A 12,995-nucleotide genomic window follows, 5' to 3' on the forward strand; every position below is an offset into this window, starting at 1 on the left:
ACTCCTTTATTCATCCCTTCTTTGTCAGTCAGACTCCCGAATCCAAAACAAAGCCCGAATTACTTCCAATTACCTTGACAAGTGTACCCATCCGGTCCCAAGGTGTACCCTTCTGTGCAAGTGCAGGCGTAACTCCCCAGGGTGTTTGCGCAGCCGTGGGAACAACGACTCGTGGACTCGAGGCACTCGTCGTTGTCCCTGCAGAAGGGTCCAGACGCCTCCAGGGTGAAACCTGAAGGGCATGTGCCGTTGGGGGACCCAGGAGCGATCGAAGTCGATACGATTAAATTCAGCTCTCCTTGGGTGTTGCTTCGTGTAGGTCGCGAATAATAATAATAATAATAATAATAATAATAATAATAATAATAATAATAATAATAATAATAATGGAGATGATAGTATTACGATGAAAAATTCCGCCACAAAATATTATATCATTAATATAATATATGTGGATCAAGAATATGAATACAAAATATTAGTAAAATATAATGTACGTGGATACATAAAGCAAATGAAGGGACTTGACTTTCTCCTTATAGATATTCCACCTCCTACATACAGACTCAACATATTTCACTGTTACCTGTATGATGCTCCTATGCCATTGGCATGCAGCGTCTCGACCAGGAAGGGCATGTTACCCAACTCTGCGTCGTAAGAGACGGTCTGATTCCAGGCGTAGGGCAGAAGGTAATCCCCAACAGAGAAGGTTCGAGTCGACGTGGCAAAGAGGGACCCACCTCCCGTCTGGACGTAGTCCTCTGGAAGGAATAAAAATGAAAGAGTGTATTTTTAATGGACGTGGAAAAAGAGCAATTGTATTTGAATGGGGGCACAGCTGATATCATGACATTCCAAATGGCCAGTCGTTTCTTTCTGGTGAAAGCCTCAACTTTTTCCTTTTCTTAATACTCTCTTGTTTTCTTAGAGTGTTGGGCTATTTAATTGGCATTTACTCTCAAGAACAGCTAACTTTACCGAGTCGATCTAAATCTGCTCAGCAGTAGACTTTACCCTTTGAGTACGAGCCCAACTTCGGTTTGCCAACTGTAGGCTTTATGCTTTAATTACTCATCACATGTTGTCCGGAAATGCACTCAGCCAAGAGTCCAATAACAACTGGGAAGTGGGGCCATTAAGATAATAGGTCCGATGATGAAGCATTTGCGCTCATTAACGTAATTATTCTGATAAAGGAGGCTTAACAAGATGAAACATGAATGAATGCAAATAATCAGCATCATTACAGAACAGTTAATAAATAACATTCTCCGGTGTCATTTTAGTCATATATGAATGCAGATAGAATAAACTTCTAACATTGATTATTGGTAGATGATAAAAAAAACCGTTCTTTTAAGCCGAGAAATGTATTTTTAAACCCGAAGCCTCTTTCAGTTCTCGTCAGTCCTCGTATATTATTATGCTGACAATAAATTTCAGTGATATGTGTGTATGTATATAAATCATCCTTTTTACTTGGGGAACTTGAGAAATGAACGAGACTGTAAACGCAAGTATTTCGGTGTTCCCTCTTCGAAGCTTCTGAAAAGATACTTAAGAATAACTAATAATGGTTATTTCTGATTTGGCTTTCGCCAAAAAAATACGAGAGATAACCGAAGAAGATAAATAAAAAATACCACAGAGAAGAGATGAATAAGAGAAATTGATGAAGATAATGCTCTTGAGTATGTCAGGCAACTGGAACTTTAAAAGTTCAAGCGAAGATGCAATGCATTACTACCCTAATACAATTCTCCTTGCATTTCAATAGTTTACTTAAATTTATTATGCATTTATTTATTAATGTGTTAATTAATTTTTTATAGTTTAAATAAGTGTTCTCTTCTTTCGGAGTTTCCCTTTCCCTTCTGTTTCTTTTTTCAAATGAATACCATATTAATAATAATAATAATAATAATAATAATAATAATAATAATAATAATAATAATAATAATAATAATAATAATAATAATAATAATAATAAAGTGAGAAAAACTGTTAATAAAACATAGCCCCATTATAGATTTTTTTTTTTACCTTCGACAACGTTGGGCAATTGGTTCGGTTTTAGTTTGTTTGTCTGTGCATTCCGTAGTTCGTAGGTGAGAATGCTAATAACGTTATGTGTAGATTTTGTTAAAAATTGTACCAGAAAATGTACCCTTAGGCTGGCAATAAATAATGAAATTTTGAGTGTGGTAGGAACTCATCTTTTTGAGGTGAAAGGACGTTTTGGGAGTTCAGTGCTCGCCCTTGGTCTCGTTCTATCCAGCAATTTATTTACTTATTTATTTATCTATTTTATTTATTGATTTATTTATCTATTTATTCACTTATTAAATTATTTATATATCTATCTATTTATTTACTACATTATAGTAAATACTTGCTAAACCACAAAATAAAAAACGTAATGATATTAACAACAAACAAACAAACCCGTGTAAGGTTGAAGGGTGATCTGTGACCCTGGGGGCAAGTAAGGAACTTGGCCTGTCACAACAACGTCTACCAAAAGAGTCCCGCTGGAATCCACGCCACGCACGACGTGGGTCATGTCCACTGTCTCACCTGTGTAGGATGAATGAAAGGAAAACCTTAAAAAAAAAAGTAACCTAGCAAATATGAATAAAACATTAGATGTCAATAAAAACTACTTAACTTGCTGGTGTGAATGAGTTAAATTTTGATCTAAAAAAAAAAAGAAATTCATTATTATGAATAATTGAGAGGCATGTTAATAAAAACTACTTAATCTGCGTGTTAATGAGATAAATTTTGATCCTCATACAAAAATTCACCAGAATGAATGATTGAGAGGTACATGCTTAACTGAAAATACGTAAAGAATTTCATCTGCATGAACTAAAAGTTAGAAGTTCAGTTCAGTAAAATGTATTTCACCTGCGCGAATGAATAAAATGTAATTTATCACATCTGTGAAATGAATTTCTCTCGAGTGAATAAATCGAGGATTGGAAGTCCATTCCAGTGAAAGGAATTTCCGATGGACGATTGCGCGAAAGATTTCAATGAACAAAAAGTATCTGACCTGTGCGAATAAACCGATGATTAGAAATCCAGCGGAGTAAAAGGAATTTCCTCTTCGTAAATTCATGAAAAATTTAACGTACAAATTAATGAAAAAACATTCCATGCGTATTGTGACAGTTTCGCGAAGAGCTTATTGCCTAAATCTGAAAAATGACCAGAGAATTAGGACGTCCGACTGGACTGCTTGCAACATTAATTGCAACGAGGAAATGGATACATTATTGCTGGATATTTCTGATTTCGAGGATCGTTAAAAAAAGCACAAATTCTGGGTCAGGATGATTGATGCATTGCGTTTACAAAAACTAATAAGTAAAATACGGCATGGTAGCAATTGATCACGGTAGAGTATTTATCACAAAAGTAACGAATACAAATACCTGTAATTGTCCCAGATGAGGAGAGAGAGAGAGAGAGAGAGAGAGAGAGAGAGAGAGAGAGAGAGAGAGAGGTGGGGAGTTGTATTAACAGCCGATAATAACTAGTCTGAGAACTCGAAACTAGATCGAGAGAGAGAGAGAGAGAGAGAGAGAGAGAGAGAGAGAGAGAGAGAGAGAGAGAGAGAGAGAGAGGTGGGAAGCTGTATTAATAACCGATAATAACCAGTCTGAGAACTCGAAACTCGATCGAGATATGAGAGAGAGAGAGAGAGAGAGAGAGAGAGAGAGAGAGAGAGAGAGAGAGAGAGAGAGAGAGAGAAAGAATTTAGTACATTTCTTCTCCAAAGAAAGTAATAAGCTGTTTGCCATGAAGGCTGCGTTACGAGAGCGAGAGAGAGAGAGAGAGAGAGAGAGAGAGAGAGAGAGAGAGAGAGAGAGAGAGAGAGAGAGAGAGAGAGTCAATCCCTCACCTGTCGCAAAGGCCACATGCGCCTCCCTCCTGAAGAAACCCTTCGTAAGAGTGTGTCCATTGACAGCTCCGTTGACCTCGTAGGCAGCCGTCCAATAGACAGGTGAGAGAACAGACAATAAAGGTGTTATCCAGGTACCCTGGAAATTGCATAGCGTCATTAACCATATAGATGCGTTTAAGAAATAATAATTGGAATGATGAAAGTCATTTATGTTCTCGATAATGAACGGTGATTAAAAACAGGTGATTTCTAGATTTCTAACAGCCAGGTAAGGAGGCGAGTTTAAAAACAACAAACACAAATTGATAAAATCTTAGGTGTTTGTGGCGTTTGGTTTGTTTAATAACTTTTATCTTCGTGGGAAATTCTGGATGTAGGTTACAATGAACCATTAACATGACGAGAATTTCAGTGGATATTCATGGTTGGTATAATTAAAAAGGTATAAACAGTGAATTATTATTGGAATATATGAAAGGGCAGTCTCACCACTCGCATCCCTTTTAAAAATAAAAGTTAAAGACATGTCGTCTGGTATACCATTACATCTCACTTCCTAAAAAAAAAAAAATACTCCCTTCCCTCACAAAGAAAACTCGAAACGTGTTAACTGATACTCCAGTGTTTTCTTCTCCCCTTCAACAAAGCGTACATTTTTAAAACATGTCAGCTTTTTTTCCGAAAGCTCCTCCTTTGTCAACACTCCTAAAAAGTAATAATAAAGAGGTTCTATTCATTTGATTTGATAAAATTGTCACTCTCCTCTCTCTACCAGTAAAAAAGGTTCTAAAAATCTCATCTACTATTCCAATCCATTGGTTTTTCAAAAAAAAAAGAAAAAGAAACAAAAAAGAGGCCTTAAACATTGCATCTGCTAAGCTAAAACAGCCTCTTTCCCTTTAACAAAAAGTTCCAAATATAACATTTGTTTTTTTTTCAGTCCCTCCTCCCTGCACCCAACGAAAACAAAGATAAATAGATAAAATAAGAAAATTAATGAAAACAAAGGTTCTAAATATGTCATATGTGACTGCAGTTCATCCTCCCTCCTCAAAAAACTCTACGCACGTCATCCGATTTCTCATTTTCTCCCTCGCTCACCCAAAAAAAAAAAAAGTTTGAAATCTGCAATATGTTATTCCAATCTCTCTTCAATATCTCAGCATGTTCCCTTTCCCCGCTATTGCTCTTCTCAATAACAACATTAAAAGACATTCCAGTCACTCTTCCCTACACGTTCCCCATCAAACCCTAACCGCCAACAACGCCCCCACCCCCGCCAAAAAAAAAAAAAAAAACGAAAAAGTTCCTGAACATGTCCAATCACTTACGTGCTTAGGAATGAGGGGACTTATATTGGCCGTCACGGTTCGCTGCATGCCCAGCGTGGAGACGTTAGCGACCAAGGTCACTATGCCAAGGTCTTCTCCATTCAGTTCTCCCATCAGCGTGCCCCGAGCCACGACGGGTAATACTTCGCAGGTTGATCCTTCGCAGGTGGCAGTCTTTTTTTTTTAACACCCCGGGGGGAATTTTGAAAGGTTAAAGGTTAGTTATGAATTTCGAAATTATACTCATACAAATGCTGATGTTTAATGTACCCACTGACATATTTATTTGTGAAGTTCTTGTAAATATTTATAGAAAAAAGCTCCCAGTGAGTGTTAGTATTTTTTCAAGTGGCTAAAAGCATCTGAATAGTTTTAAGAATGGTTATAATTACTGATATTATATCCAAAGAAATGCAAATGGTCATTTCTACCAGTGAAACATGCCTGTTTCTGTAGGTTTTCAAAATTTCAATGTAAAGGAAAAATCCTAATTCACAGTGACGAGAAACAAAAGTCAATGTGTGATAACATCCAGAATTTGAGAGGGCACTATATACTGATGTAAACTATCTACGAACTCTAATACCTGTTTCTGCAGTTTTTTTCTAAACATGTATCTAAAAAAAATTATCGTATTTTTTGTCTTGGTAATAAAAAACATTTGAAAATATTAGAAAAACCTACTCACACTTTGGCAGCTTACTTAAATGTCATTATTAAAAAATCTTATGAAGTGGAAGTCTTTCACGTGATAAATCGGTAGGAAAGGTGTTTATGAAAGTTATTTAACACTGAAAATATAAAGATTTGCCTGAATATAATGTTTCATATATTAAGTCACTTGAAATTTATTTTTGTAATTTTTTTCGAGGTTTATCCTAATGCAAACACATACAAATGCCCATGGGTACCCTGTAGCCATTACTGAACCAAAGATATTTAAATGTGAAACATAGCAATAGTGTCATGTTGCAGTCCAAGTGTTTGTACTTCATTGTACATTATAAAAAAGGTATTGCATAAAAAATTAACTGTACAATTGCTCACCTCTCTATCCTCTCCTGGACACGGGGCACCTCCAAACCTAGGGTATGGGGCGTTGCAACGTCTGGTTCTTACTCTCACGCCAATGCCACACGTCATGCTACAAGGGGACCATTCGCCCCACGATCCCCAGGAACCAGACACTAAGGAAGCAACGAAAATTATGCTGTAATGCTTTGGTAACCTGAACGATACATAATCCTGTCCCTGAGGAGCCAACCAATAAGACTGAATGAAAGAATTGTTAAGTTTAGACTACAAAGCCAAGCGCTGAGACACTTTAAGCCATTCAGAGCTTAACAAAGTGAAAAGAGGGAGTTGGAGTGTTTAGACAACTTGGTGAAGAGTTCGAGAAAATATATGAGATGAAGTACAAGGCTCTAAGCTGACACTGGGAGAAAACTCCACATTTGCAATAAGAAATAATAGTTAGAGAGGTTGCACAGCAAGGTGGAAGAAAGGAGGCAGGAATGGGGGTGAAGTGAAAGGCTAGATAGTGGGTGCATCTAGGGACCGAAGGGACGCGATACCATCCTTTAGTAATGTCGTGTTGCCAGAAGAAGTTGTGGCTTAATGCTATTGCAATCGGACACAAAAATTATCCTGTTATTGAAAAATTACGCCTTATGGGTTTTTTAATATGCCCAATAAATCATCTTTAGAATAACGTCAATTCAACAGCCATTAAGATGGATAAGGAACTCGAGGAACCTGACACTAAGGAAACATATTCTACACTTTGATCTTAGCCAAAGGACCGAGAAGCGACCTTCCTTGTAGGGTGGTAGTGCCATCAGTGGAACTCACGCAGTGCACTGTAGGCTATACCAAAGGGCTTCTAGAGCATCCCTCGGTTCCTAGCTGGTTCCGCTTTTTAGCCTTTTACTTTACCTGCATTCCCACCTCATTTTTCCCACTTTGCTCTCCAGCCTCTCTAACTGTTACTCCTTAGTGCAGACGTGACGTTTTCTTCCAGTTTCACCTTTAGACACTTGTCCTTCATCTTATTCATTTTCTTTGTCTCTATTTTGCTGTTTAACTACTCCAACTCCTTATTTTCACTTCCTTCGGCAATGAATGGCTGGAGTTGCCCCAGTGCTTGGCTTTTAAGTCCAGGCTCCATGGATCCATCCAATCCAGCAGTATGGTAACAGTCACAGTTATGTTTTAATGTCTCTGTAATCGGACAGATTAATTTTTCTACTGTCGAGACAGGGAAGGAAACAACTGCCATTGTGAGTGAGAATGAAATCATGAACCTGACACCGAGGATTCACTGAAAATAATGCGTTTGTTTTTGTACTGAGAAAAATAAAGCGTCCTCTTATTCAGCAAGATGGTATTACAGGTATTACACTCATGAACCCGGAAACAAATCTCATTATAAAAAAAATAATAATAAATCTCAGTCTTATCTTACAGTGACGTCATTTCTGATAACGTAAAACAGCTTCTATTATTCCTGATAAAAAATGAATAAATTAGGGAGTGACTAGCTTCCTAAGTAAGGACAAACATTTTTCATTCAAGAATTAAATTTGAATTAATCTTAATTTGAAGGATGCTGAAGGAAGTCTATATTCTGATACGAAACTCAAAGAGGAAGAATAGTAAGTAAAAGCAATAAGTTTTAAGTTTATGCTGCAACATAATTCAGACAGCATAAAACGCCCATGTTATCTGAATTTTATTACTAATTATTTCTATTTTACTACCTCTTCCCATCCCTTTTATAAATAAATGTTTCCCTGTACAAAGATTCTTTGTACCTTTAAAGTGAGTTCTTTATTTGGTTTTACGGTTTATGCATTTACAATGTTCGTTTTCTGTTCGAAGGTCATAGTGATGTCAACACTGTTTTCTGCCATTATTAATTTATTCCTTTTAAGTAGCGTTCGCTTACGCACCATTTCTTCTTCCGTTTCGTTTTTATCCATTCAGTTTCTCCGCTGATACATAATTACAACATCCGACATTACTGTCCTCTCTAACACGTAATCCTTTTTATTGCTGTTTTTCGGTTACTCTGTTTCTTCGCTGATACATAATTATCATATATCTGATACCGCAGTCTTTCCTATCACGTAATCATTTTATTTTTTGTTTGTTTGCTAGTTTTTTGTACCTGAAACGATCCTCTGCTGCCCTCAAAATCCTCATTACCCGTTCCACCCGGCCCCCTTTTACCTGGACATTTATGACTGTTGCACGCCTCAGTGTCCGTGTCAGGCCCCGTGCAGGCTCTGCCGTCCTGTGAGGGCGCCGGATTGTCGCAGCTTCTGAAACGGCGACGCTGTCCCCCTCCACACGTCGCTGTGCAGGACCCCCAGGCTGACCATGAAGACCACCCACCTGGTTTGGTAGGAAAGGTAATGATGCCGAAGATGAATATTCCCGGAAATGCAGCGAAGATTTGATTACAAGCAATGCTTGGGTATAACATGCAAATTTCAAAGAGCTGAGTGATTTGGCTGTTGAATTTATGAATAAATAAGCACATAAAAACACAAACAAGTAGGCAACTCAGCGAAGAGTATAACAGATACATAAACTACAAGTTTGAAGGATTTAAGCTGAAAAATGAAAATAACGACCAGTAATAAGGATTGCCTTTATTACAAACAACTCCATTAACATATCTGAATTCCAATTTAAAAACAGTGTGCTTCCTTCTACCGGCGCAGGAACCAGTACCGTTAGAATATTCAGTGAGATGAATGAATTAGGGTTCCAAGATCGTACCCATCAGAAAATTAAACCAGCATCCGAATCGTCGTGATGCATACAGATAAAGGATACAACTTAACCAAACACAACCATAGCCACTGTGACCTACTTTAAGCGTAGGTGACCTGGTAACCTGCCCCAACCTCAAATCTTTAACCTGTCCTTCATAAAAGAAAAACTAAAATTTCTCGGACACTACTACCCAAACGCTAGGTGCAGGTTGATTCAGACGGGTACAGTTTTACCTATACCATGATGAATAATTTTAAGATATTATTGCCTTAAAGCACAAATTCTTTGCAGAGGAGTTTTCAAATATAAATGTTGTATATATATAAAATGTGTATGTACATATATATATATATATATATATATATATATATATATATATATATATATATATATATATATATATATATATATATATATATATATATATATATATATATATATATGTGTGTGTATATATATATAAGAAGTTCTGCACTCACCGTTAACGGGACACATTTCGAGGTTACAGTAATCCTCCAGAGTATCGGATCCTGGGCAGAAGCGCCCTCCATTCGAAGGTGGAGGGTCGTCGCACTGTCGCTGACGCCGACGGACTCCCCCTCCGCAGGAAGCACTGCAGACACTCCACGACTCCCAAGAACCCCAGTTCCCGTCGAGCTTAACAGACAAAAGCCAATGGAAGTCAATTCAATATTCATTTAGGTGAAATTACTATCTGACGATATATCCTTCCCCGGCAACTTGGAAGATGAAATAAAAGCCTATAATATTTTCGTAAAAAGATCATAAGTTCAAATTTTACTGGATAGCAGAATCGAACAGAAAATTCGTGGCTTAAAAACTAAACTTTTATCACCTAGTGATAACTGAATATTTATCAGAACTACATCTGAGTAGCCTGTTTATATGAATTGCATAAAATGAGCGAGGAGCACGCAGAGAAGTTGATCTACTGCTATCTAAATATTTATCTGAATTATAATTAGGTGAGCCACTTATCTAATTCAATATAAAATCAATAAGGAACATACATATACGTAAGCTGACTGGCACATGTATGAGCAAACATTACATGTCAAACGAAATATGAGTAAGGCATAGTCAATATTAATTTCTGCTTTCATATTCACTTATTTCATTGGGGTTAGAAATCTTCCCTTCAGTCAACTTACAAGAGAGGACCCGAAATGTTTGTTACTCTATACATTTGAATCTATCTTTTTTTATTGTTTGTTTTAACCGTGCCTTCCCGAATCAGACCGGACTGATGGAATGTATAGTATTTATGCAGGGACAAAAAATTAACCAAGGATAAACGTACAGTTACATAGGTGGACAAACACGCAGACCTTCAGATTAACGATCTATTCGATGCAGATACCATCAGCATTAAACCATATATGGTAATGGGCTTCCCAGTACCTCATTGAACCGTGCTAAAGGTTCCGTTTGAAAAAAATAAACCCTCCCGTTCTGGGCTTCCTTATGAGCTATCGTTTGCCATGATTAAAAAAAAAAACACACACACACAAAGAATGTTATCCCAATTATGAGGATGTAAAGGGTTTAAGTGACCACCTACCCCGGAAAAATCAAATCATCCATAAAATCTTTGGACCTTCACAGTATCTGATAAGGGCCATAATGGGATTTCATAATAGGATTTCATAACTAGTAAATGTAGAAAACACGAGAATCTTCATTTTTCTAAACTGTTTGAATAGGATATAGATTAATGCTTCTTTTTGTAAACAAACATATTTACGCGACGCATAACGGTATTTAAGAAAGAAAGTTGATTTTTTTTTGTTAAAACAATACTTATTTTCAATAAATAAATAAATAAGTAGAAAAATAAAAATAAAATATATTAATGAATTAATGTATAAATTAATAAATAAATAAATGAACAAACAAATAAATACAGAAACAAATAAATAAATAAATAGACAGATAAAATAAATATACAAATAGATAAATAAAACGAGAAAGAAGCAACACAAACAAATCCAAATTCTCGAGCACTACCAAACACGGAGCGTTGGAACAGGGGGTGACTTCCAGGTCATCTCCTTGACAGTAGGCACCTCCAGCTGCCGGAGTCGGGGAGTCGCACAGACGGGTACGCTGCCGAAGGCCCTGTTGACAAGTTGTGCTGCACTCGGACCAAGGGCTCCATTCTCCCCAGCCTCCCGAAACTGAAGGACGACAGGTGACGTCATAGGACTGAGGTGTTGATTGATGTTATTTGTATTTCTGATGTTTATCTTGGTACCGCATGAGGATTCGTCACATACATACATACATACATACATACACACGCATATGTTGGTGAAGGAGTAAAGTTAATTAACACAAAAAGAGACGAAACAAAAGTAAAATTGAAGAATATCTCTTCAATTCCAGATCACAAACTTATTTCAAATACATTTATTTTTATAATTCACATTTAATATTTAATATGCATACATACATACGTATACTCATACACATGAATAGTGAAGGAGTGAAGTTAATTAACATAGAGAGACGAAATAAAATCAAATGTCAGAATATCTCTTCCATTCCAAATCGCAAACTAATTTTATAAGTATTTATTTTATAACTCATATTTAAAATTTAATATACATACGTACATACATACATACAAAACAAAACCATATGTAAGCACAAGCACTTAACCTAATATCGTAAAAAGAAGAATATGTAAAGTGAATGATAAAAATCCCATTCTGAAAGAATCACAGTACTAGAATTTTTATTACTCTTCGACCCCCCGGGGCATACCTGGGCAATCCCGAAGCTTGCAAGGTTCTTCCTCGACTGTTTGTCCAATGCAAGGTCGACCTCCATACAAAGGCGCCGGGGCTGTACAGTATCTGGTTCTCAGGCGCACGCCGCTGCCACAGGTCACGCTGACGAAGGAAGAGAACTGGTGGATTTGTGTCTGGCTGGAGCTCCGACAGTGAAAGGTCAATGAAGGGGGCAAGTTTATCGTTTAATCTCTCTCTCTCTCTCTCTGGTAACGCAGCCTTCTTAGCAACTGGTTTATCACTTTCCTCGGATAAGAAATATACAAAACTCTCTCTCTCTCTCTTATAACTCGACCGAGTTCTCAAGCTGGTTGTTATTGGCTATTAATACATCCTCCCGTCCCCCCACCCCCCCTCCTTTCTCTCTCTCTCTCTCTCTCTCTCTCTCTCTCTCTCTCTCTCTCTCCGGTCTATGCAAGTAACAAATCAACAAATAGAATTTTTATGGAGGAGTGAGCGTTTTTGTCTCATAACGAAATTAAAATTTTGCACGTTCCTTAGTAAATACTACTGTCCCTCTTCCCCTGTCTCTCTTGTGATAATAAAAAGTACATTTATACAGAAGGAAGAAAGGCATTCCTGTCTGTCTGTCTGTCTGTCTTTTACCTGCATTCACTCCAGGGATCCCAAGGTGACCAGTTCCCATCCACTGGGCAGGGCTGCGGTCGACAAGGGCGGGTATGGATGTCATGCGGACGTGAATGAGTCTCCGATCTATCGTTGGCATCGTCACCCTTACAAGGGGCACCGCCATGGCGTGGGGCCGGCGAGTCGCACGCCCTTCTCCTCTCCTGCTGCCCCTTGCCACAGGACACGCTGCAGGAGGACCAAGGTCCCCAGGACCCCCACATGCCGTTGACTACTCAGGAGGAAACGAAAGCGTTGACCAGCTATCCTTTTCATTGACTCGAAAACATTTCACTCTTAAGATTATATTATATGGCAAAGATAATGCGTCCATCAATATGTTATATGGCTGTTAATGGTTCAAGACTCCACTTTAAGGATAGGACCTCTCTGTTCAAGGTATATGACACACATGGCATGCAAATCAATGTGCTATAACTAACACTTCTCAAACCATGATACCCTGCTTAAGATACATATATACATGTACACATATATATATATATATATATATATATATATATA

General features: G+C 37.6%; 1 protein-coding gene across 3 annotated transcripts in view; it reads right to left on the bottom strand.

The window, feature by feature from the left end:
• The window catches only part of LOC136828705 (hemicentin-1-like), a 195,694-nt gene that overhangs the window by 20,899 nt on the left and 161,800 nt on the right, over window positions 1-12,995 (bottom strand). For all 3 annotated transcript variants that reach the window (XM_067086838.1, XM_067086836.1, XM_067086837.1), the window contains exons 88-98: window positions 12,450-12,702; window positions 11,818-11,945; window positions 11,059-11,228; window positions 9,510-9,687; window positions 8,479-8,643; window positions 6,295-6,434; window positions 5,248-5,421; window positions 3,914-4,052; window positions 2,449-2,580; window positions 587-764; window positions 74-309 (exon numbers count right to left, since the gene is read on the bottom strand). In XM_067086838.1, coding sequence (XP_066942939.1) covers window positions 74-309; window positions 587-764; window positions 2,449-2,580; window positions 3,914-4,052; window positions 5,248-5,421; window positions 6,295-6,434; window positions 8,479-8,643; window positions 9,510-9,687; window positions 11,059-11,228; window positions 11,818-11,945; window positions 12,450-12,702 — 1,893 coding nt within the window. The remainder of the gene's footprint in view (window positions 1-73; window positions 310-586; window positions 765-2,448; window positions 2,581-3,913; window positions 4,053-5,247; window positions 5,422-6,294; window positions 6,435-8,478; window positions 8,644-9,509; window positions 9,688-11,058; window positions 11,229-11,817; window positions 11,946-12,449; window positions 12,703-12,995) is intronic.

The sequence above is a fragment of the Macrobrachium rosenbergii genome, chromosome 43 (assembly GCF_040412425.1).
Source record: "Macrobrachium rosenbergii isolate ZJJX-2024 chromosome 43, ASM4041242v1, whole genome shotgun sequence".
NCBI classification, from domain to species: Eukaryota; Metazoa; Arthropoda; class Malacostraca; order Decapoda; family Palaemonidae; genus Macrobrachium; species Macrobrachium rosenbergii.